The sequence below is a fragment of the Wolffia australiana genome, chromosome 2 (assembly GCF_029677425.1).
Source record: "Wolffia australiana isolate 7733 chromosome 2, ASM2967742v1".
NCBI classification, from domain to species: Eukaryota; Viridiplantae; Streptophyta; class Magnoliopsida; order Alismatales; family Araceae; genus Wolffia; species Wolffia australiana.
In genome coordinates, this window is record NC_135836.1 from 26,506,488 (window position 1) to 26,528,463 (window position 21,976).

The 21,976-nt window shown below is 46.3% G+C and overlaps 4 protein-coding genes across 4 annotated transcripts; 1 reads left to right on the plus strand and 3 right to left on the minus strand.

Annotated features, from left to right (window-relative positions):
- Window positions 1–74: 74 nt before the first annotated feature.
- On the plus strand, window positions 75–749 carry LOC144700295 (uncharacterized). The gene has a single exon (XM_078571798.1). It carries the CDS (start codon window positions 148–150, stop codon window positions 634–636), a length of 489 nt encoding a protein of 162 aa, XP_078427924.1. The 5' UTR covers window positions 75–147; the 3' UTR covers window positions 637–749.
- Window positions 750–801: 52 nt separating this feature from the next.
- Window positions 802–5,738, minus strand: HDS (4-hydroxy-3-methylbut-2-enyl diphosphate synthase). Its single transcript, XM_078571795.1, has 20 exons — window positions 5,482–5,738; window positions 4,947–5,209; window positions 4,676–4,833; window positions 4,436–4,542; window positions 4,259–4,359; window positions 4,081–4,157; window positions 3,596–3,715; window positions 3,272–3,502; window positions 3,044–3,160; window positions 2,889–2,963; window positions 2,705–2,782; window positions 2,540–2,599; window positions 2,392–2,454; window positions 2,128–2,272; window positions 1,874–2,015; window positions 1,704–1,781; window positions 1,476–1,635; window positions 1,299–1,397; window positions 1,104–1,208; window positions 802–1,010 (listed from the first exon to the last, which is right to left on the minus strand). Exons 2-20 carry the CDS (start codon window positions 5,167–5,169, stop codon window positions 909–911), a joined length of 2,241 nt encoding a protein of 746 aa, XP_078427921.1. The 5' UTR covers window positions 5,170–5,209; window positions 5,482–5,738; the 3' UTR covers window positions 802–908.
- A 3,965-nt stretch (window positions 5,739–9,703) lies between these two features.
- Window positions 9,704–13,536, minus strand: LOC144716438 (DHBP synthase RibB-like alpha/beta domain-containing protein). Its single transcript, XM_078591542.1, has 11 exons — window positions 13,471–13,536; window positions 12,696–13,222; window positions 12,378–12,553; window positions 12,236–12,308; window positions 12,017–12,165; window positions 11,436–11,947; window positions 10,951–11,344; window positions 10,739–10,873; window positions 10,504–10,660; window positions 10,143–10,437; window positions 9,704–10,029 (listed from the first exon to the last, which is right to left on the minus strand). The coding sequence occupies exons 1-11, from the start codon at window positions 13,534–13,536 to the stop codon at window positions 9,811–9,813; spliced, it is 2,703 nt and encodes a 900-aa protein (XP_078447668.1). The 3' UTR covers window positions 9,704–9,810.
- CDC5 (cell division cycle 5) lies at window positions 13,309–18,363 on the minus strand. Its single transcript, XM_078571800.1, has 4 exons — window positions 17,862–18,363; window positions 15,985–17,697; window positions 14,450–14,731; window positions 13,309–14,351 (listed from the first exon to the last, which is right to left on the minus strand). Exons 1-4 carry the CDS (start codon window positions 18,036–18,038, stop codon window positions 13,650–13,652), a joined length of 2,874 nt encoding a protein of 957 aa, XP_078427926.1. The 5' UTR covers window positions 18,039–18,363; the 3' UTR covers window positions 13,309–13,649.
- Between the last annotated feature and the right edge of the window lie 3,613 nt (window positions 18,364–21,976).

Below are 21,976 nucleotides of genomic sequence, written 5' to 3' on the forward strand. Positions count from 1 at the left end.
GCTTCTGCAGCCCACGTTGGTCACGTGATATCCTCGCCAACTCGCCAACTCACCCTCTATATATCGAAAGAAATCGTTCATTCATTCGTTCAGATCTGAACGGTCTCTCCGCGCGCAAGGCTATCGTTTTCTTTGTCTTCAACGAGAATGGCGCCGCCCTCGCCGCGCCTGCTGAAAGCTCTCTTCCTCCTCTCCGCCGTCGCATTCCTCGCCGCCGCCGCCGCCGCATCGCCAAGCCCCGCCCCATCGCCATTCTCCCGAGCGCGGGGGCCGGTTTCACCCTTCCGTTCTCCGCCGGCGCCGCCGGCATTTGACGACGACGACCTGTCGCCCGGCGGCGCTCCGGGGCCATCTCCGTGGTCGGATTCGCCGTCTTCCGAGCCGCCCTCTTCGGACTCGGCGTTACCGTCGGATGCGCCCGCTCCCCTGCCCTCGGGAAGCGCCGCGCAGAAGATTGACCAGGCGGCCGATCTCCCCTCCTCCCATTCGGCCGCCGCCGGACAGAAGGCCGGGGTCGCCTTCGGGGTGATCGCCGCCGCCGCTCTCGTGGGCATCGGAGCCGTCGTCTACAAGAAGCGCCGCGACAACGTCCGGCGAACGCAGTTCGGCATCGAAATGCGCCGCGAAATGCTATGACCACCCTTCGGCGAACCCTTGTTTTGCCTTCTTTCATCCGATTCATTTCCCCCCTCCCTTTCGCTTGATTGTATGATTCCTCGAATCGACAGACGTCATATTGTTTCCGCCAAGGATCGATTCTCAGGTTTCCCTTCGATATGGCTGAGCGGTTAAGATCATGCAAGAAGAAAACACGCACAGGAGCAATTAATTCTAAAGGTGATGATCAATTACTAGACAGAGTCTGATCCTGGGGACATGGCGATCGGGGAAACTGCGCGAGCCGTTTATCATTCTTCCTCGGGCGGATCTACCCAGCGGCCGTGGTCCTTGATCAGCTGAATCAATGCGTCGGTCGCTCCCTCCATCGCGATCCCTCTCTGTACCACCGTCTGCGCGCCAATGACCCATCCAAAGATCAATCAATCAATCACCCATCAAAGCCAGTGGTAGAATGAAAGAGGGGAGAAGGGGATTTCTATTACCTTGCCGACGTAGAGGTCGATCTTGCCCGGTGCGCCGCCGACGTAGCCAAAGTCCGCGTCCGCCATCTCGCCCGGCCCGTTCACGATGCAACCCATGATCGCAATCTGCCACCATACAAGAACAAGAATTCACTTCATTTTTTTCTTCTTTTTTTTTGGCTCATTCACAACTAGCTAATAAACGCAGGAACGCACCGACACGCCGGGCAAGTGAGAGGTCTTCTCTCTGATCTGGGCGCTGATCTCCTGAAGATCGAACAGGGTCCGCCCGCACGACGGACACGAGACATACTCCTGGGACGGACGAGGACGACGTCAGATGGGGAAAGAGAAGAGCGATAGAAGAGCAGTTCTTCGCGGCGTTGTTCTTACCGTCTTGGTGTTGCGCATTCGGCAGCCTTGCAGCAGGTTGAAGGAGGTGTTCCTCAGAAAGTCGAAGTCTTGGCCGGGTGCCTCCAACATCAGCCCGTCTCCCAGCCCGTCCACGAGCAGAGCGCCGATGTTGCTGCCGGCTTGGATCACCAGGTCGTCCCTGCATCACCCATCTCACGTTATACACCCGTCTCACGTTTTATTTTTTCCTTCTTTCGACGCGCCTACTTCTCTGTGTTCTCCGGAAACTTGATGTGATGAATCACGGGGAATTGGAGCTGCGCATCCGCCAGATACTCGAACAGCCTGTACCCAGAAAGGGAAGAAGAAAAATCGATGAAATTGTTGAAATTGTTTATAGAAAAAAGAGGAGCGCGAAGAATCAGATGAACACCTACCTCCTCGCGGCTTGCACCCGGCCGACCTTCTCCTCGCCGTAGGGCACGTTGTGAAGCAACAGCGTGATGTCCTTGACGCTCTTGAGGATGTCCAGCTCCTCGTACGTTTCGTCGCCGCGAACCGTGACGGCCAAACGAGAGCCTGAGAGAGAAGTGGGTATATAATCAATTTTTGTTCCAAAGAAATCGACTACATGGGAAAAGAATAGAAGAATCGAGGAATAGCGTTCGGTTGAGAAAGAGGAGTTATTGACCTTCTGGTAAGAGCTTGTGGGCACCCGAGCTCAGTTCCTTGAGGTTTACCAAGGAGATTGCATGAGGCAAAGGCTTCGTCAGCTGTTCCGACAAAGGCGTCACCACGCCCATGCTGACATCCACCAATCTTTTGAGCGCCAACCTCTGCCAGGAAATAAATAAGATCGGGCAAGCAACATATACCCAGTATAAAGAAATATAGGATGGAAGTTTTCATCAATTATCGTCTGAATATTTAAAGTTTTCCGTCATGTCCAACTTACAGCATGGGTGTCTTCAACAGGAGGCAGCTCCCAGAGAAGAATTGAGTCCACGGTAGCAAGATCCTGAGTGAACAAAGATCGGAAATTCAGAGGAGGTTGATCAGACAAATCTCGCGAACTAAACCAATTAAAGTATTGAGGAATCAACCTTAAATGGCATGCCAACGACGAGCTTTGTCGCCAGAGACCTGTACAGGGTTTCTGGAGCCTGATATGGGTTGTGGTTTATGAAAATAGCCCAGGATCAGGGGGGGAGAAAAAATGATAGGTTCCAGATATTGTCATCAGTTGTAAATAGAAAATATTCCCGCACCTTCAGCTGGTCGAGAGTGACAGACATCAGAACGGAACCGTCACGATGAAGCACACCTCTGTAGTCCACTTCCTCTCCCTGCAGCAAACCCAAAGAAAGAACCTCACAAAGCGAACGAAAAATCCAACGCGATAACCCATCATCATCATCATCATCATCATCATCATCTTGAAACAAATCTGACCTCTTTCTGCACAGGCAACTGTCCAGTTCTACGCTGAAAGTCGAAGTAATGCCGGCTTTTCTCCTCGAAAGGCGCCTGATTAGAATACAACTGATTAAACAAAGAGAAAGGAATTCAAGTACAAATCAATATGAGGAGAAGATGATGAGACCAACCACTCCTTTCCGAAGCTCTGCCGCCCGCGTGCCGAGGTTCGCGAGCCTTCTGCAGGGATCAATCTCTTCCTCGGGTGGTTCAGTTAGCGACACCCTGATAGTATCGCCCAAACCATCCTGTGCCACACACAGAGATTCTACTAATATAAAAATTATCAAATTTTGGTATGAAAAGAGGAAAATTATCACATGTATGCACTAAATATAAAATACAGAATGGATGGAAACCTGAAGCAAGGTTCCTATGCCTATGGATGACTTCATGCGGCCGTCTTCGCCCTCCCCAGCTTCAGTAACTCCCAGATGAAGAGGATAGTCCCATCCCTGAACATACATTTCCGCAACAAGCAGGCGGTAGGCTTGAACCATAACAACCGGGTTGCTGGCTTTCATGGAGAACACAAAGTTGTGGTAATTGAGTTTTCTACAAATACGCGCGAATTCAAAGGCCGACTCAACCTGTTTCGTGGCACGGATTATCAGTGCACATGAACATGTAATGGGGGAAAGGAATAACAATGTTATTGAAATTAATTTATTTTCTTCTCTTACCATCCCTCTCGGAGAATCGCCGTAGTAACTCATAATTCTGTCTGAAAGGCTCCCGTGATTCGTTCCGATTCGCATGGCTCTCCCGTACTTTTTACACTTCTCGACCAATGGAGTGAACACCTGATAGAGCATAACTTGAACTTGATATTGTTTTGATAGAAAATGCGATAGATCATTTCTAAGCGTGAATTGAAAGAAAAAGTAGAAAATAGTTTTCTTGGAAGAATGATTAAAATTGTGAGCATTATGAAAGTAATCTTAATAGATCATTCCAAAAGTAGAGTGAATCGAAACAGATTACGTGGATCTCAGTTTGACTTGCCGCATAAAAATCTATTCAAAAGTAGATCAGACTCTGAATTTTGGAAGGAAAGTAGCATCGATTCTATTATGTGCTCCGAAGATAATTATAACTTTGAAAACAGTCTTTTCTTCAAAAGGAAATAAAATGGAACACAGATATGGAAAAGAGAAGAAGTCCTTGCCTCCTCAATGTGCTCAAGTTCTCTCTGATAATCCTCATCAGTGTATTCTAGAGTCTCAAATTGAGCTCTCCGATCGGCTGGAAAAGAAAAAAATACCAAAGCATAGAGAATTCAGGCTGCTAGTTTTTCTATATTGGTAAACATCAAAAGTTTTTGATTATGGGGTCTGCAATAGTACCGAAATTCCCTGGATTGACACGAATCTTTTCAAAACATTCTGCCACTCTCAATGCGACTGAGGGGGCGAAGTGGATGTCGGCCACCAATGGTATGTTATAGCTGAAAGACGAGAAAGATGATATTAAGCCTAAAAATACAGCATAATGAAAACCTTACAAAGGATGTTGCAACCCACTTTTTCTGAACGAGGGCATCTTTTATTTCAAAGCACGCGTCTGCCTCTCTCTTTCCCTGGACAGTAATCCGAACAAAATCTGCTCCCATATCAGCTATTCTCATCACCTAGATGTACCGGAAAGGTAAGAACCTCTGATCAAAGGTTATAAAGGCGATCTTAAAAAAAAAATTTGCAAAATTTCTAAAATAGATATTTTAAGTGCTAATTGCCCACGAGTTGGGCTTAAACGCCATTGACCTCTTCCACTGTAGCCTTCACATTCTTGGTATCTGAGGTAGTCATGGTTTGGATCCTTATCGGATAGTCGCTTCCAAGAGCAACATTGCCAACCATCACAGTTCGAGTCTTTCTTCGCACGGTCTGGTGAACAGACTCGCAATATTTTTGCCTCGGCACTGCACAGTTGAAGATGATCAGCATCCCTTTCGGATTAAAGAAATCAAAAACTAGACTCGCTTCAACGAGATCAAGAGCAATGAGGAGAGTAGAATGGCTCAAAAAGAAGTACCTAACAGAGGGCTTCCCTCAGATGATGGTCGTAATTCGGCAATATCAGGTCCTGAATTGGAGCTCGCCATCAATTGCAAATTTGACCTCGCGCGACGGCTCTTCTTCGAGGCAGCCGAGGGGACAATCCTCGCGAAATTAACATTTTCGGCGAAGCCTAGCCCATTGGACGACACTGTATTCAGTGAAGGGATATAGGTCTGCGCTGTCCCAGAAGCCATCATCTCTCGGCAAAGCTCTAGCGTCAGCTTTCCCCTCTCAACCCTGTAACGCAAGATCGAATCGTTAAGTCTCACGGAAAACCCAGCTGGAGAAGAACCCACAGAGGCAACTTGATGGTAAAGGGAAAGAGTAAAAAGGGGGAAAAAAAGGGAATTGCTAGCATCCAATTCCCGTCAAGCAAATGCGATCTCGGTCCGCAGATTGCAGTGTTCGATTGGAATACTAAGAGGGCAAGCGATGATTTGCACATAGCCCGGAGATATCGCTTGGTACATTGACAATTGAAAGGAGATAACAGAAGGGTAAGCAAATACCCGGCAGGAAGATTGGGAGTAGCCCAGGAGCGGCAGAGTAGCTTCTCGGCGAAAAGTTGCGGACTTGGAGGAGTGGGGGGAGACGCGCAGCGAGCCCAGACGCTAGACCGGCCCGGGTGGCAAGATCGACTGCCGCGAGACTCTAGCTTGTGGTCGTGAGGCGCCGATTCAACCCTCCACGATAGCTCAAGATTGCCAATCAACTCTCATTTTTCTCTACTCTTCTAAATTATCCTCTTCTGCGTAGATCCAGAATAATCCGGTCAAGATTCGCCTTAAACTGTCAAAAGCCCAGACCATTCGATGAAAGAAAAATGAAAAGAAGTTTAAAAAATTGTGGACAGTACAAAGCCAGAAAAATAGCTTCGAGGGCTCTCCAGAGAGCTCCGAGGAAAAAGGACGGTGCTTGCGCTCACAACCGGCCGTTTCGTCAAAAAATAAAAGTGTTCCCGCGAACTTGTGATTGTGGTGCATTTTCAAGAAAATTCCACGGACATAACATATGGCATCTGATAGCATGCATGTCTATCGTGCATTTATATGTGATTATCATCGTCTATGTGCATTCGTATCAGTCAAAGAAGGTATACTAACATGGACGGCAATTTAAATTCTCATAATCTATGCATAAACATAGTGATTCTTGCTTTTATACATTTTAAGATAATTAAATTCCAACATAGCTCATAAAAAATATTTCAGACAAAATTATTCGGAAATTTCCCCTGAGTTAATAAATGAAATTTATAAATTTTGGAATTTTTGCCGAATTTTTCTATATTTACTTTACAAAGAATATAGTTTTGTATCATTGTGCCAATTTTTTTTGGTCAATATTGCTTATAGGAAGGTTGCTATATTGTCTAGAATGTGCTGAGTTTTACTGACTGTTGTATTTGTTACTGACTGTTTTGATATCTGATTTTGAGGAAATTTAGAGAACGGTACTCTACCAATCTGTACAATGGCTCTTTCAAATTAAAATATAATTACCTATTGTGATTGAAATTGTGTGCCTAAATTTGGTGTTGGATGTGCCAATATATAAAAGTTGAATATAATTCAGAACATCAAGGATGTTGCGTTGAGCATAGAAAATTAACTCATTGTGAATAGAATGAATAACCTCATATTCTAGATGATAATACTACTTGATTGTATCACAGCATGTTGATAGGTTGAGATCAACTCATATAGTAATGTCTTTGTGCTGATGTATGCCTTGATTGTTTCGTTATAACATTTTTTACACAGAGCTTAGCTTATCATGAATTCACAAAATTCCATGGGCGTGATCAATTATTGGTTTTCCTAGTTACACCATAAAGTGGCATTCTGGCATTGTGATTCATGATGACGTATATGGCCAATTTTTTAAAAAAGTTTCTATTTTTCAATGTGCATTGAGTGGTCAAGATGAGATCACCCCTCCTCAATATAAGAGGACACAACTTAAGGAAGACAATGCAATGAAGTCCTCAGCCAAGATAGTCGTGGATATTATGTGGTCGTCAAGTCAAATCACACCCACCATGTTTTATTTAAGTTCATTGAATAAAATAGTATATTTATTTTTATTCTAGTGTGATGTTTATAATGAAGTCCACAGATATGTGCAATGACATCGCATATTATGATGAAATCATAAAATAGTGATCAATAGTCTTTAAACATGTATTCCAAATATTCCTATTTGATGGATAGTCAAGATGTGCATTGAATTATCCAGATAGAATAGCACTAATTAATCCTACTTATACGATAAGTATAGCTGATCGTATGGCTTTAAGTGTGGCGACACTAAGGAAAGATAGTGGGTGCTTTTTGGAGAAACATTTCATTGAAATGATCTGAAGAATCCTTGAATGGTATTATACCTAAACATCGATCATGTTGATTCATGCCGCAGTTGTATAAGTGATCCATTGACATGAGACACCAAGGACATTTCATTGATTGCATGCCAAGGATTGTGTGAATACGTCTAGAGGTTGCACACATGAGCAGCTCTACTTGTCTTGCTCAAAGATTCAAGAAATCACGAAAGCGATCCATGCATAGGTGTTTGTTTCATGTTTTATTGAAGTCGTTGAGATTTCGTTAAAGTCTTTCGTCGTTGAGAATCACTTTGAGTTGTTCATCCAAATTAAGGCCTATACAAGCCAACACTGATTTCACCTCATTATTCAGTAAAGAGCTTCCCTATAGAAATATGGAAGGGAGATAAGTGCCCAATATGATTTCACCTCATTGTAACATGCCCAATATGGAAGGGAGATAAGTGCATGAAGTTGCCTTATTTTTACTTTATCATCCTCATTTTGGCCATCCCTCTTTTGGCTTGTGAAAGACCTGGTTTCCTTCTTCATTTAAGGGTGTTAAAGTTGAACAGTTATAATATGATGCTTGTCAACTGGCAAAACATAAGAGAACTTCATTTAATCATATTGGGATAATAAGTGACACCCCACTTTACCGTATTCATAGTGATGTATGGGGTCCGAGCAAGACGACAAGTATATCAGGTCATCGATGGTTCATTACATTTGTGGACGATACAACCACGTTTACGAGGGTGTATTTGCTCAAGTCCAATATGGAAAATGGTACGACTTGTGAAGTTTTTTATGTAGATGATAACAAACCAATTTGAGGTTACTATAGAATGATTCAAATGTGATAATGTTGGGTTATTGAGGCCTTGATCTAGATGAAGAGGGGGATTTGATGCAGCAGAAGATTTGTTATGTAATTTAATAGCATCATTAAAATATTAAAATGAAGAACATGTACATGGATTGCATCCGTGATTTTTCGAATCCTCGATCAAGATGAGTTGAGCTGCTTATGGGTGAAACCTCTAGACGTATCCATGCGATCTTTGGCACGTCAAATCTCCTCCTTCACCTTGACATGCTCCGTTCACCCTCCATTGTCGTCGCTACATCGTCCCGATTGCATTGAGAGTGGAGAGGAGGTGTGGGGAGAAAGGGGAAGAAGGGGAAGGCCCCCCAAAAATTCTGGCTGACTTACACAAGCGTAACGTGAATCAACCTGATTGACAGTTCGGTATAATACCATTCAAGGATTCGTACGGATCAGTTTAGTGAACTCTTTCCACTAAAGAGCACCCACTATCTATCCTTAGTGTATCCACACTAATGGCTACGGGAACGACCATACTCATCATATGAGTGAGGCTAGATAGTGATATTCCATCTGTGTACTTTGATGTCCTTCTTGAGTATCCATAGAATGGGAATATTTAGAACACATGGCATCACAAATCACAATGCCATAATGCCTAATGATTACTTGACATACCTTTATTTTTTAATTACCAGGGTGACATGGACCAATAGAAAAAGATAAAACTGAAATCACGATAAAGCAGATCATAGAGAATGTGAAAAAGGCCTTCTGACATTGATTAACTCATTATTTTAGCCTTTACTCTATGTTTTCAAAGTAAAAAAAGCTGTCGTCCTGCCTATGATGCACATATGCAGAACAAGAAAAGTTTGTTGGTGGTCAAGCCATGATGGGTTGATACTCCAATGCTCTAACTACACCAGTCATTATTGTTATCCCTTCGTGATAATTTCATACGTCAATGCCTATGATCCTGCATGTTATTTTGTGAAATAGACACGTGTAGACGTGGTGTGCGGGGATTTAATACATAATGTTCATTTAACATTTCCTTATTTTGTCTTATTCTGCACTGGGCATATGACAGTATCAGAGGTGTAGATCAAGAATAAAAGACAAAGATGAACTAATTATTACTTCAAATATTGGAAAGATTTAGAGAAAAACCCTTGATGTGATCCTAGTATAAATTTGCTACATTTTTAGGGTGATTGCGAGGGAGTGAAGTTAGAGATCCAGCATGTATTCTTCCTTGCTCGTCAGGTTTGTCTTCTTCCAGGATTTTGTGTTTCTTATACAGTGCACTGAATAGTTGAGATTGCAGTCAACCCCACCATTACATTACCTCAGCAAGAACTTGGAGGAATTTCCATTTAAGACTTTGTTAGCTTCTGATGAGCAAGCTATAATGGCGTTGATGGCACCACAGGGGTGGTATTCAAATGGGTGGATTGGCGTCTCTTCCATTTCGTTGAAGCCTTCGAGCATTCTATAGAATAATATATGAACTTTTTGTTCACTCTGGCCCTCCCTCTGTTATCTCTCTTAGCCCTCGGCATCAACACTAATCCAAACCAATGAGTTCAGCCCCTCCAGCACTAGTTAAGGATTTGAATATAATTTGCCTACCACTCCTAAATAAATTTGGGATCTCACGATGAAGAGATTACGGGATAGCTACAAATGGAGGTCGAGGGTAGATAGATCTTGAAGCATCTGGTCGACGACGATGGCAACCCCGCAGAGTCCCGCGCCGATCAACGCAGGTTTCGATTCTGCGAGCCCTCCGACTCGATCTCCATCCGCATCATCCTTTCTGCTCATTCTTCTAGCCCGCAAGCCCCACGCCATGGCGGGCGGAAGGATCCCGTACAGCACCGTCATGCAGTAGCCCCCCTTCGCCAATCATGCAACCACGCAACGAGGCAAAAGGATCGTCACCTTTCTCCGATCGACAAAGAACATGGGTAAAATAATCTTTGCTCTGGTGCGCGTGTTTCGTCGCTTACAGCGATGTCAGTGGCGAAGTAGAAGGCGTCGGGAACGGCCGCGGAGGCGAGCAGGGCAGGGACGACCGCCATGGACATTGCCCCGAGGTTGATCTTGTTCCCCCCCCACCAGTTCTCCACGGCCCCGCCGCGACCAATGGCTACGCTCTCCTTCTGCGGAGAGGGTGGTGCACGCAGGCCCCGGAGCTGCTCCTTGAAGAACTGAGAGAAGCCGAGGAGGGTGCCGATCAGAGACGTGCCGACGGCCAGCAGCGAGAACGCCTCCACCATCGTCCCCATGGCGCCGCCCGTCCCTCTGCCGGCCGTCCGATCTCTCATCAGCTCAGTGTCGAGATCAGCAACGGCGGTCGATTGTACCTACCTCATGAACAGCTCGAGCGGGTCGGCAGCGCCGGAGTTGTCGGAGAAACCCAGCACGATGGCGTCCCAAGCGAGCAGAGAGAGAAGCGGGATGACGCTGCCGATGACCAGCGACGACCTGATGCGAGCAAGGTCGCCGCCGAGATACGAACAGATCACTGGAGCGAGCGAGCCCGCTGTCAGACAGAGCCGGACCGAGACCAATTCACAGTTAAGGGGAGGGGATCGGACCTTACCGGGGGCTATATCGTGGTAAACCAGAGAGAAGATGATGACCGGTATCGTCGAGGGGACCTCCCCCCAGTCGGCGGCGCTGGTCAGCCCCGCGCTGGGCTGGCTCAGGGCCATGAGCTCGACCCCCAGGAGCAGGCCTGGGGAAGGTCCGTAACTACAATAACCAGCGGCTTGAAATTCACGGAGGCGAAGATAGACGGTGGGGGAACCTCACCGAGCATGGAGGTGGTCAGGCACTGGTTCACCCGGTCGGTGGCGGCGGCGCCGCCGACCACGATAAGCGCGGCGTGGAGGAGAGTGAAGAGGGCCCCCGCGACGGAGGTCGGCAGGGCAAGCAGGCGCGAGAGCAGCTCCCCGGCCTTGGCCGCGTACGCCGTCGTGGACGTGTAGGCCAGGAAGACGTAGGCGACGGTGGCCGCCTGCGCGCCCCACTCGCCCAGCGTCTCCTCGGCCATGGTTCGGAACGATATCACGTCGAGAGTTTTGCCGCTCTCGCCGCCCGCCCGCCGCTCCCTCATGAGGAAGACGTTCACCTCGGTGAGGAGGAGCGCTTCCAGCATGAGGAAGGCCCAGCAGGCCGCCATGAAGATGGCGCTGGGCACAAAACCCTGCAGCCACGGAGACGGCCCCGGGCTCGCCCTGTCAAGCCCCAAACGAGAAAGAAAGACTAGCTTTGATTGAGCACGGGCAGACGGGTACCGCGTGGGAGGTCCTCTGCGGGAGAGCCAGCATTCCCGAGCCGATGCTGGTCCCAATTATCAAGGAGACGGCGCCGAACACCGTTCCGGACATCTCGGAGGACTTTCCGCGCTCCTCTTCGCCTCTCCTAGTCTCGTCGCTCTCGCCCGTCCCCCTCGCGCGAGTCCAGAGGCGGGTTCGTCGCCGCGCGCCGCGCAGACATGGATCGCGAGGGCGAGACGCAGGGCCAGCGCGCCGCCGGATCGGCGCCGCCAGGCGCGCGGGCGGCGGGAACAGGTTGCAGGCGGCGGCGACGACCCCCATTTGGGGTCGAGTATCAGAGATTCTGCGGAGGTAATAGGAGGTGAATATTCCACACGTTCGGCCGCCGACGGTGCCGCCAAAAAAATATCGTCCCCTTCCTTGAGTTGACCACATTAGATAGAGAACGTCGCGTCGCGTCGGGCCCGTGTTAGCTTCTGGCCTCCGCCAAGCAGAACTTGCGGAGTACGTCGACCGTCTCCTCCCGAGCGCTGCACCAAGATCAAATGCGGAAGGTCAAAAGAGCTCGTTGAGGCATGCAGATGGGTCGACTTGCTTACCTCCCCGGCCTGACGACGGTGAACTCCCCGGCGACGGTGAGATCGACGACGGTGGAGCCGGCTCGCCCCGACGGAAGCTCGCCGCCGTCGTAGACGAAGGCGCAGTGGCGCCAGAGCTCGGCGAAGTCCTGAACCCGGACGCTGCTCGGCTGGCCGCTCGGGTTGGCGCTGGTCAGAGCGAGGGCGCCTCCGGCACCCCGCGCGACGCTCCTGATGAACTCGCAGTCGGGGACCCTCACTCCGATGCTGTCCACGCCCGGGTTCAGCGATCCCTCCAGCGCGCTCGACTCGCCTGAGGAACGCCCGACTCAGCAACGCAACCGCGAGGAGTGGAAACGAAGTGGCGTTCGCCGATTCAAACCTCGCCCGAGGATGACGGTAACGGGCCCGGGGAGGAGACAGTCGAGGAGCCCCGGCGGAAGGTGCTCCGTCCGCGCGAACCGGGGGATGTCCGACACCTCAGCGACGCAGACGGCCAACGGCTTCGTCGCTTGCCGTCCCTTGATCTCGTAAATCCTTCTGATCGCCTCCGCCGAGCTGCAACCGAAGCAAGCCTCGACCCGTCAAGAAGAAACCACAAAAACCCAGACGAAATTTCAATGGGGGAAAAAAACAGGGTTTGAATCTCGAAAGAGGCCGAGACGCTACAGCTCAAACAAACGCGAGGGATTGAACAGACCAGGCGTCGCAAGCGAACCCATAGATGGTGTCGGTGGGCACGGCGATGACTTTGCCCGATTTGATGGCCTGCACGGCCACCGGGACGTTGGGCTCCGACGCCGGCAGCAAGACGCCCTCCTCAATCCCAGGATCCGCAAAGCACCTGCTCGAGCTGCAGTTCACGACGCGGGGATGCCCCAGGACACGGCCCGAACTGCTGATTTGGAATCGCGGACAGGCAAAAGCCCGACGTGGGAAGAGATTTCCTGCGGGCCGATAGAGTTCGAGCGTTCGATTCGAGGAGTCGAGTCCTCGAGATAAGAAACGACGCCCGGCGGAGTGGCCACGAGAGCAGGAGACGACGGCGGCCATCTCCCCCACGTCTTTGTCGAGGAAAGGGCAGGGACGGGGAGGAGGGCGGAGCTTCTGCAACATGGCGGCGAGCAACTGAGCTGCTACTTCTCGGTGACGCCTAACCAGAGCGGACGAACAGCTAGGGCTTTTCCAAGTTGAGCGGAGAATCTTTATCGGCCGCAGGACTCCAAGCTGATTCGATAACCCATCTTACACTACAGAAAATACCGAGGCGGAGACCGGTCCACCCCTCAATCGCGAATTGGGATAACCAAACATCTTCAAACGAATATAGTCATTACCGGAATGAACAATTCGGAACCGCTTCAAACTCCCCTCTGAGAAAAAAAAGGAAATAAAGCACAGAGAGAGAGAGAGAGAGAGGGGGGGGGACTCGCCACATCAGTAGTTCATTGTAGCTCTCCAAGACCGAAGAACACGTTCGCAAATGCGAGGGGAGGGTCGGCAACATCCTTACATGAAACGTCCGGCTGCTGTTCATCCATGTTTTACACGGGTTGCATGGAAATTCCCAGTCCGAGATTTCAGATCTAGGGTCTTTTATTCCCATAAAGAGTCGACCTGCCTGCCTGCCTGCTTACTGGCTCCATCAACATTTTCATTCATTCCCATTGCTTTCAACAACATCCATTTTGCTGCTCTCTGGATCCTCATGAGCCGGGTCCGGCGGCCTAGTATCCCCTCCGCCGCCAGCCGAGTTGACATCAATCCCACCCTCTGATCCTGATTTGAAGCCGCCTTCCACCATTTCTCCCTTCTCCTCTTCAGAATTCAATACAACCGTCTGATCCTTTTCCACCTCCACTTCCCCCCCCACCCGCTCTGCTCCACTCCTGCTGGACTCGCCTTGACCAGGATTATTGGCCACTTCAGCCACGGGACCGACGGGCTCCTCTGAGAGCTCTGCAGCCTCTTCTTCACCTTGGAGGACGGCCTCCCCCTCCCCCGCACCTGTTGTCGTCTCCTCGCCATCGCCAACGGGCTTCTTCCCACCATCAGCGTCGTCTCCAAGAGACGCAAGCTTCTTTGCCTCCATCTCCTCCATCTGCAGTCTCATCTTATGCTCTTCCAGAAGCCTCACGGTCCTCTCGCTCACCTCCAAAAGGTCCCCGTAACGCTGCTGCAGCTTTCGTTCAAGCTCCATCTGCCCGTTGACTTCCTTCGTTAAACTGTTGACCCTATACGCCGCCGACAACTGTTCTTGCTTTTGCAGAGACTGGAAGCATTCGAGTTCCGTCCCTGCGGTATCCAGCTGCTTGAACGTGGCTTCGATCTGGGCGCACAGTCGCCCAGACCGCGTCTGCATCAAAAGAAACATCGAGGGGAAGTCGCCCATTAGTCAGTGGCAGGAGACAAAAGCCAACATAGATAGAAGAGAAGCAAAGATTGTTTTTTTACCTGATAACCGTGCGTCAAGACCTTAATTTTCTGCTCTATCTTCGTCGCTCTTCTGGCCTCCTCGTCCATTCTTTTTTTCACGCTCTCAAATTCGTTCTCCAACGCGGCCAGCTTCTCACTGTTTCCGGCAACACTGGCCAACCCGAAAGTAGACCGAGAGGGAAAGAACATGAGGTCTTCCTGGCATGCATCCCTTGCCTTGACGAAATCCTCAAAGGACTCCTCCTCGTGGCCCATGGCAAATCGCAGAAACTGAGCCTCTTCTTTAATTAGCAAATCAGCCTGCATAAGAAAATGAAATTACGCCACAATCTAGCATCTCCAAAAGGGCCGGTTCAACACTGATTACTGGAAACATTTAATTGACATCGGATTGCGCAGAAAATGATTCAAGTCAGGGCACCTTTGCGCAGAATTCCACAAAATGTGAAAGGAATGACGCATTGGATACGTAAAATCAAAACTGTCAGCCTGACCTGCCGGCCCTTTTGTCTCTACGTAGATGATTGACTTGTAGGTGTCGAACAGATGCTCGGATGGAACTCAATTTAGTACTCGCTATGATCTTCAAAGTTCAATGATTAATCGATGACAAGTACAAGTCTGGTCCTAATGAAGTGGAGAGAGAATCGTGCCGAAGTCCGTGCTATAAAAACGTGGATGGGATAATATATGATTTTTTCGTACAGATTCCTTCGGTTTTTTATCATCTTATATCAGCCACAGCAAGTAAGTTTGTGAAGAGACATAAAAAATCAATCCCGTCAACCTACATGTTGATAAATATGACGCGTAAATTACACCTCAAAAGCATGCAGATGTTGAAAGAAATTTTCAGCGTAATTACGAAACTTATTTCCGAATATTAGACTCATTTTCTCGGTTGCTAACAGTGTAATTTCTCCTTCCGAATCCATTGGGTTTGTCAATTATGTAAATTCAGGATTACCCAGGGGGAGTCAGCTATTTCTCAAACACAGATGACAAAACAAATAATCAACAACAAAACAGACTGCAAAAAATGCTGTAAGTCATCTTATGCCATATTAAGATCATTTTTACATTGGTTTTAATGAAACGATAGATCGTCCTTGCACCGTTCAAGAATTGCGACGAAGTCACAAGACCCATCTATCCTACGAGTAGAACGCAATCCGAACATACTAAGATCTTTAACATGAATAGTATTTCCGTAGAATCTCACGTTTTCATCGTATGGAACAATAAAAAAATAACATAACGAGTTCAGATATCTCCTCCTGGTGTTCAAAAGAAGAATGACATCAGAGCATCGATAGTGTCATAGAAGGTGGCATTGACATCTCTAATGAATTTCTCAATACAACAAAAATATAAAAAAGAAACGAACCGACGCTTCCTCACCTGGAGTAAATAAGTTCAATTTATATAAAATAAATAAATGATTTTTTTTGAAAAGATAAAATAAATAAATGATAACACGCGAAAAAAACAGAACTACGGCAGAAGAAGATTCAAACAGCGAACGTAACAAGCATATTCAAGGTTGCACGCACCTCTTTCAGCTGATTATCATCAAAGTCCTCAATACCAGGAATTGTCCATGCAGATTTTCCGTTGGCAGTTCGTTTAATTCCTTTCTTTTTTCCTTTTTCAGACTTTTCATCCAGTGGATACTTGTTATTGTCATGCTCCAATAAAACAAGTAGTTCCCTGTTTACCATTTCATCTGCTAGTTCAAATTGCGTGGGAGGAACAAAAGAGCTTTTGTCTTCATCACTGCGAATAAATGAATTTTTAATGATGTCCAAGGCGCCTACAGGAGGTCTTGGAAGGTCCCTTTGCAGCACTTTCGACCTTTTTTTCATTAGTTCATCTTGCTCCGCCTGTTCCTTTGCCCTTTCCCGAGCCATTTTGTCCGACATATCTTCTTCAACGCTGACCTCCTCCTCCTCAATTTCAACAGGTGCGGGCCTAATCTGGTATTCATCCTTTGGTTGTGGGAGACCGGTCAATCCAGACTGCAACTTTTCTCTGAGCTCAGCCTGCCTCCGGAGCTCGAGCTTTGCATCCTCAGTCTCTCTATTAATTCGAAGTTCATCCCTAATGGGGGTCGCCCTAGGTGTTGAACCATAAGAATACCCGTCTCTCAACGGTGTACTTCCTAGCCTTGGGGTGAGACCCATTGGACCAGGGCTTGCGAGAGGAGTGGCCAGAGGATTTGGTGTTTGAATCTCCTTCTTCCTAGGGGTGACACCAGAAAAATCAGATGGATGTAGCTCGGGGTTCTCTCCTCCCAAAAGAGGCGTCTGTGACTCCCTCCAGCGTGCAAGGTTCTCTGCCTCCATCATAATGGCATCTGCCTTCCCAGCTGGAGTTCTTTGAGGTGTTCGAAATGGTGTCATCCCCTGTCGTGGAGTTTGAGAATAGTTAGCCAGGAGGGCACGTGTGGCACTGCTGGCCTCTCCTTGATCGCCAGATGCCGAGAGAAGATCACCCGCGTAACCCATCTTAACAATCTCTTCCAGTTCCTGGTCAGAAATCTGCGGGGCAGGCAGCATTAGTTTCGACCTCTTCCTGACGGATTCTGGGTCGTTTAGTTTATTGATTTGCATGAGAGCCGACGGCGCATCCTGCCTCTGAGCGATTTTATTCCTTGCAATGTCCTGTTTCCTCAACTGCGTCTCAACATCAATCCGCCTCTTCCCCTCCAATTCTTCAATAGTCGTGGGAAACCTTGGAAGCTCCAGGGGTCTTTCCTCGCCTGAAGCATCATAAAACCCCGGGGGAGGTCGCTTCTCAAATGGTATCTCCGCATTATAGTCTATTCCTTTCCTCTTCCTTTTCTTGAGCCTAGTGTGAATGCCTGCTGCCTTTAATTCCCTTCGCTTCTGCAGAGAGGCAAGCCTCCTTGCCTCCTCTAGTTGTTTCTCCCTTGCCTTCCTTTTCGCCTTTTTCCCCCTGGTGTTTGCAAGCCGAGCCCGGGCTTCTGAGAGCATCTCCTTCTCATCCTCGTCCATGTCAACTGGATCAGGACGCGCTGGCTTGGACTCCGGGTTCGGGTCAATCTCTCCGGGCCGCAATTTCCGTGGATCATCATTAGGTTCGTAGTTCTCATCCTTGGCGCATGCCATGTCTAGTAGTTTTTCATAGCGCTCGAGACACTGAGACGGCGTCCTGCCAACGATCGGTGCGATCGTTCTCCACTGCGTCGGCATGAGCTTGGCCAGATGCAGCAATTTCTCGTCTTCTTCTCTTGTCCATTCAGTCTGGAGCCAAGCAAAGAGAAATACAAAGTTTAATACGGAGATTCGACCCACAGTGAGTCAATAGAAGACGATACAAACAAAAAAAAGCAGTAACAAGGCCAGCAATCAGAGATGAAGCGCACGAAAAAAATAGAAGACTAGATCAACAAGACAGATTTGATCACCTTTTTGATGGAGGGATCGAGCCACTCGTACCACCGGGCCTTGCACTGTTTGGCAGACTTGCGAACAAGGAGAGATGATATTCGTGCCCATTGATTCTTGCCATATTTCATGACCGCAGCCTTGAGAATTTCATCTTCCGTGTTCTTCCACACGCCGCCCTTAATCATAATCCTCATCTTGACACCTTGTTGTTCAAACCCTAGCTCGAATAAGACGATAATGAGCTACCACCGAGCCGAACGAGCAGAGAGGAGATCCTCGAGGACGGCGAAACGGCGGCCAAATCGGAAATCCGAAGCCAAAACGAATAGTGAGAAATCGAGAGACGAAATGAGATGCCAACAGCCGATCGCTAAGATCACCAGGCACAGGGCGAGAAGACGATCCAAGCGACGAGCCCGCAGACTACATCCAGTGACAGAGCTGCCGTGGATTCTTTATCTAGGGTTTCCCCGTCCTCTTCTCCAACCCCTCTCTCCCGCTCCGAGTAAGGACGAATCAAGCGCTACGTCTTCTTCGGGCCTAAACTTGACAAGCCCGCCTCCATAATGGGCTGCCCACAATTGGACTCTCGAAAAACCTTTTCCCTTGCCCTCTCTTCAAGTCCCCTCTCGGTAATTCATACCATTTAGTAAGGCATAAGGTTCCTATATAGATAAAGATGATGATGCAGGACGGCCAGAGCATGCAGTGGCGTAGTCTTTCAAGATGAGGACAGCCAGTTGGAGGAGATGTGAGTGATGAAGACGGCGACATCTGTCAAGAAATGTGGATGATATCTGTATCATCTCATCTCTGCAGGTCTTCACAAAACAAAGATTCAAGAAGCTCTTACCTTGGATTGGCAGATGAAAAATGATTTATCTCTTGTGAGAAGAATTCTCAAAAAAATTCAATAAAGGAGCTAGCCTGACAGCAGGAAACAAGAAGCTCCTTTCCGTTCAAGAACGGAGTACGAGGGTTTTCTCTATTCATGAGGTGCCCAAGAAACCCCCCATGTAATGAATATATATACTGTCGTTTAAGTTCAAGATAAAAGGAAAAACATTTAACTTTTATATATTATGAATATGTCCTAAAGAACCTTGACTTCTAGAATGATCCAGCTCTGTCCCTTCATCGGGCCGTTCTTCTTCTAGATATCCCCCTCAAGCGAATTGTGGATTCCCTCCATCCTGAGCTTGTGAAGATGCTTTAAAAATTGAAGCCTTACTAGTCCCTTGGTGAAGTCAGCGTAATTGTCTGTTGATTGGATATAAGAGGTGTCGACAACCCTAGTCTCCTGTTGTTCTTTGATGAAATGTCAATAAATGTCAACATGTTTTGTTCGTTCATGTTGAACAGGATCATGGACCATACTTATCGCTGATTTATTATCACTTAATAGCATAATTGTACCCTGTAATTTTATATTTAATTCATTAAACATACCTTTTATCCATTCCGCTTCACTCACCCCCACTGCCAATGCTCTTAGTTCCTTCTCTGCACTTGATCTGGATACTGCTATTTGTTTCTTGCTTTTCCAAGTAACTAAATTTCCTCCAAAAAATGCACACATACCTTTAGTTGACCTGTGATCTACTAATGAACTTGCAAAATATGCGTCATTATAGTTATTTAAATCCAAATATCATCTCTACTAAAAACTAACCCATATCCTATTTTTCCTTTTAGGTATTATAAAAATCTTTAAAAAGCCTTCCTATGAGTAATATTTGGTTATTGCATGAATTGACTTAAAATATTTACAGCATAAGATATATCTGGTCTAGTATGAGATAGATAGATCAATTTACCGATAAGCCTTTGATATACTCCCTGGTCAGCTGCCTCAACATCTTCTCCCAGCTTCAATTTGTGATTAAAATCAATAGTTGTATCAATTGGTTGACAATACCGATAACATGTTTCTCTCAGCAAATCAGTATTGAAAATACTGACAGTACTTTTGTTGTGATAAAAATAAAGCGGAAGAAAGATATGAAACTTCTATACGAAGAAAATATTTCAAAAGTCCAGAGCACTTCATGTCAAATTCATGAGACAATCGACAGCCTATGGTTTCTATCTCTTCATTATCATCATATGTCACAATTATGTTACTACATAAACTGATACGATGGTAACTTTCTTCTCTCTATTGGGTTTATAAAATAGAGTATGATCATGGTTGATTTATTTATAGTTAAAAAGTTTCAATACTTTTCCAAACCAAGCTCTTGGTGATTGTTTCAAACCATAGATTGTCTTATACAATTTGCAAACTTTTTCACCATAGCCTTCATCATAGACAGGTGGCATATTCATATATATTTCCTCCTCTAATTCGCCACATAAAAATGTATTCTTTACATTGTATTGATGTAAAGTCCAACCTAAACAAGATGTTAGAGAGATGATTACCCCTACAGTATTCAATTTTGCTACTGGAGCAAATGTCTGAAGATAATCTAGACCATAAACCTGTGTATATCCTTTAGCTACTCATCAAGATTTGAATCTTTCAGCCTCTCCATTTGATTTATATTTGATAATAAATACCCATTTTATATCCTTCTGTTTTCTTTCCCTCAGGTAAATTAAAGATTCCCATGTATTTTTTCCCCTTAATGCATCTAACTCGTCATCCATAGCTTGTTTTCACCTTTGATCTTTTTTTCCTCTCCTACACTTCTAGGTATTTTTTCCTCACCCAACTTGGTGAATAATGTTTGATGTGCTAATGAGGCACATTTATAGGTCAAATAATATTCGATAAGATAAAACTTTCTTATTGAAACTAACTTTCTTGCTATAGCGAGATTCAATTCTCAATTTTCACTTCTATTACATTTTCTTCGGGATTTGGGCTTTCAGACTCAGACCCACTCATCTGATCTCCAATTTCGTTTAGCTCTTCTCGATGACCTGATGAACGGGAGGAATAACTTCCATCAGGAATAATGTTCACTTCAGACTTTTGCGCGTCTAAATTTAGGGTATCTGCACATTCATTGTAGATGTCCAAGCTTCTAGGCACGACACCATTCTCTAAATCAGTTATTATCCAGGTTCGAGAATAATACATAAAATTTTCATGAATGTAACATCTTTTGACACAAAAAATTTCACTAGATCAGGAGAAAAACACTTATACCCTTTTTGGGTATTAGAGTAACCAACAAATATGCATTTAACAGCTTTTGGTTCCAACTTATTCAGTTCCACATTAGGCTTACAAACAAAACATAAACATCCAAATATCATTGGTTTGAGATCATTCTTCAGATTTACACTCCATGCATCACCGCCTCTGAGAGACACAAGCACATTATGGGCGCCTACTACCTTCTCCGGGAGCTGCATCGATATCACCTTTGTATCTTTTTCTTTTTTGCATTATGGGCTTAGGGGAGTAGGTTCCGGGTATAGGACATTTACGCTCGCTCCACAGCTATAAACACTAATAAACAGTTCACTTAATATGTAAAACCCCCCTGGGTGGCATCTAGGGCGCGGCTGGATCAGTCTACGGGCACAACCCTTAGGTTGGCTATACTAGGCACCGGGTTTTTTGCCAATAAAAAATTCTTCATAGTTACATGAGGAAAAAATAAAATCATTTTATTAATAGGAGACTCACGATTATTATTAATCGATGGAAATCTATTTATAATATGGGTGGCGGTCAATACAACTACTCCCCACATATTCTTTGGAGCATTGCTGTCAACTAGTAGAGCTCTTGTTTTTCAAAAATTTGCCCTATCTTTCTTTCAGTAAGTCTGTTTCAGCATGTACAATACCCTTTGTTTCAAAGAAATCCATCATTTTATGATTACAATAATCTGTAACATTATCAGTTCGAAAAGCATGTATCTTAGCATTGAATTGCTGTTCAATTCATTTGTAAAAAAAATGGAATAATATTTTAAAATTGAAATTTATTTTGAAGTAAAAAATTGATGCAAAACATGTACATTCATTTAACTAACACAAGAAACCGGAGATGATTTTTCAATGAAACGTCTAATGTTGGACCCCATATGTCACATGAATCAGTTTAAGTGGTAAATGTTTTCGATTCATAGATGGAGGATATTGAGACCTCTTATGTTTTGAAAACTCACAC

What these genes read in the sequence shown, in the direction of transcription:
- LOC144700295 (XM_078571798.1), top strand. Translation starts at nt 148, where the DNA reads ATGGCGCCGCCCTCGCCGCGCCTGCTGAAAGCTCTCTTCCTCCTCTCC.
- HDS (XM_078571795.1), bottom strand. Translation starts at nt 5,169, where the DNA reads ATGATGGCTTCTGGGACAGCGCAGACCTATATCCCTTCACTGAATACA. An exon ending in TCACTCTCGACCAGCTGAAG is followed by an intron (nt 2,600 to 2,704) that starts GTGCGGGAATAT and finishes AACCCATATCAG; the next exon opens with GCTCCAGAAACCCTGTACAG. An exon ending in CCACAAGCTCTTACCAGAAG is followed by an intron (nt 2,016 to 2,127) that starts GTCAATAACTCC and finishes CTTCTCTCTCAG; the next exon opens with GCTCTCGTTTGGCCGTCACG.
- LOC144716438 (XM_078591542.1), bottom strand. Translation starts at nt 13,536, where the DNA reads ATGGATGAACAGCAGCCGGACGTTTCATGTAAGGATGTTGCCGACCCT. An exon ending in CTCCCCTCGCATTTGCGAAC is followed by an intron (nt 13,223 to 13,470) that starts GTGTTCTTCGGT and finishes TTATCGAATCAG; the next exon opens with CTTGGAGTCCTGCGGCCGAT. An exon ending in GTGAGGGTCCCCGACTGCGA is followed by an intron (nt 12,166 to 12,235) that starts GTTCATCAGGAG and finishes CCGAGCGGCCAG; the next exon opens with CCGAGCAGCGTCCGGGTTCA.
- CDC5 (XM_078571800.1), bottom strand. Translation starts at nt 18,038, where the DNA reads ATGAGGATTATGATTAAGGGCGGCGTGTGGAAGAACACGGAAGATGAA. An exon ending in TCGATCCCTCCATCAAAAAG is followed by an intron (nt 17,698 to 17,861) that starts GTGATCAAATCT and finishes GCTTGGCTCCAG; the next exon opens with ACTGAATGGACAAGAGAAGA. An exon ending in TCTTGACGCACGGTTATCAG is followed by an intron (nt 14,352 to 14,449) that starts GTAAAAAAACAA and finishes CTTTTGATGCAG; the next exon opens with ACGCGGTCTGGGCGACTGTG.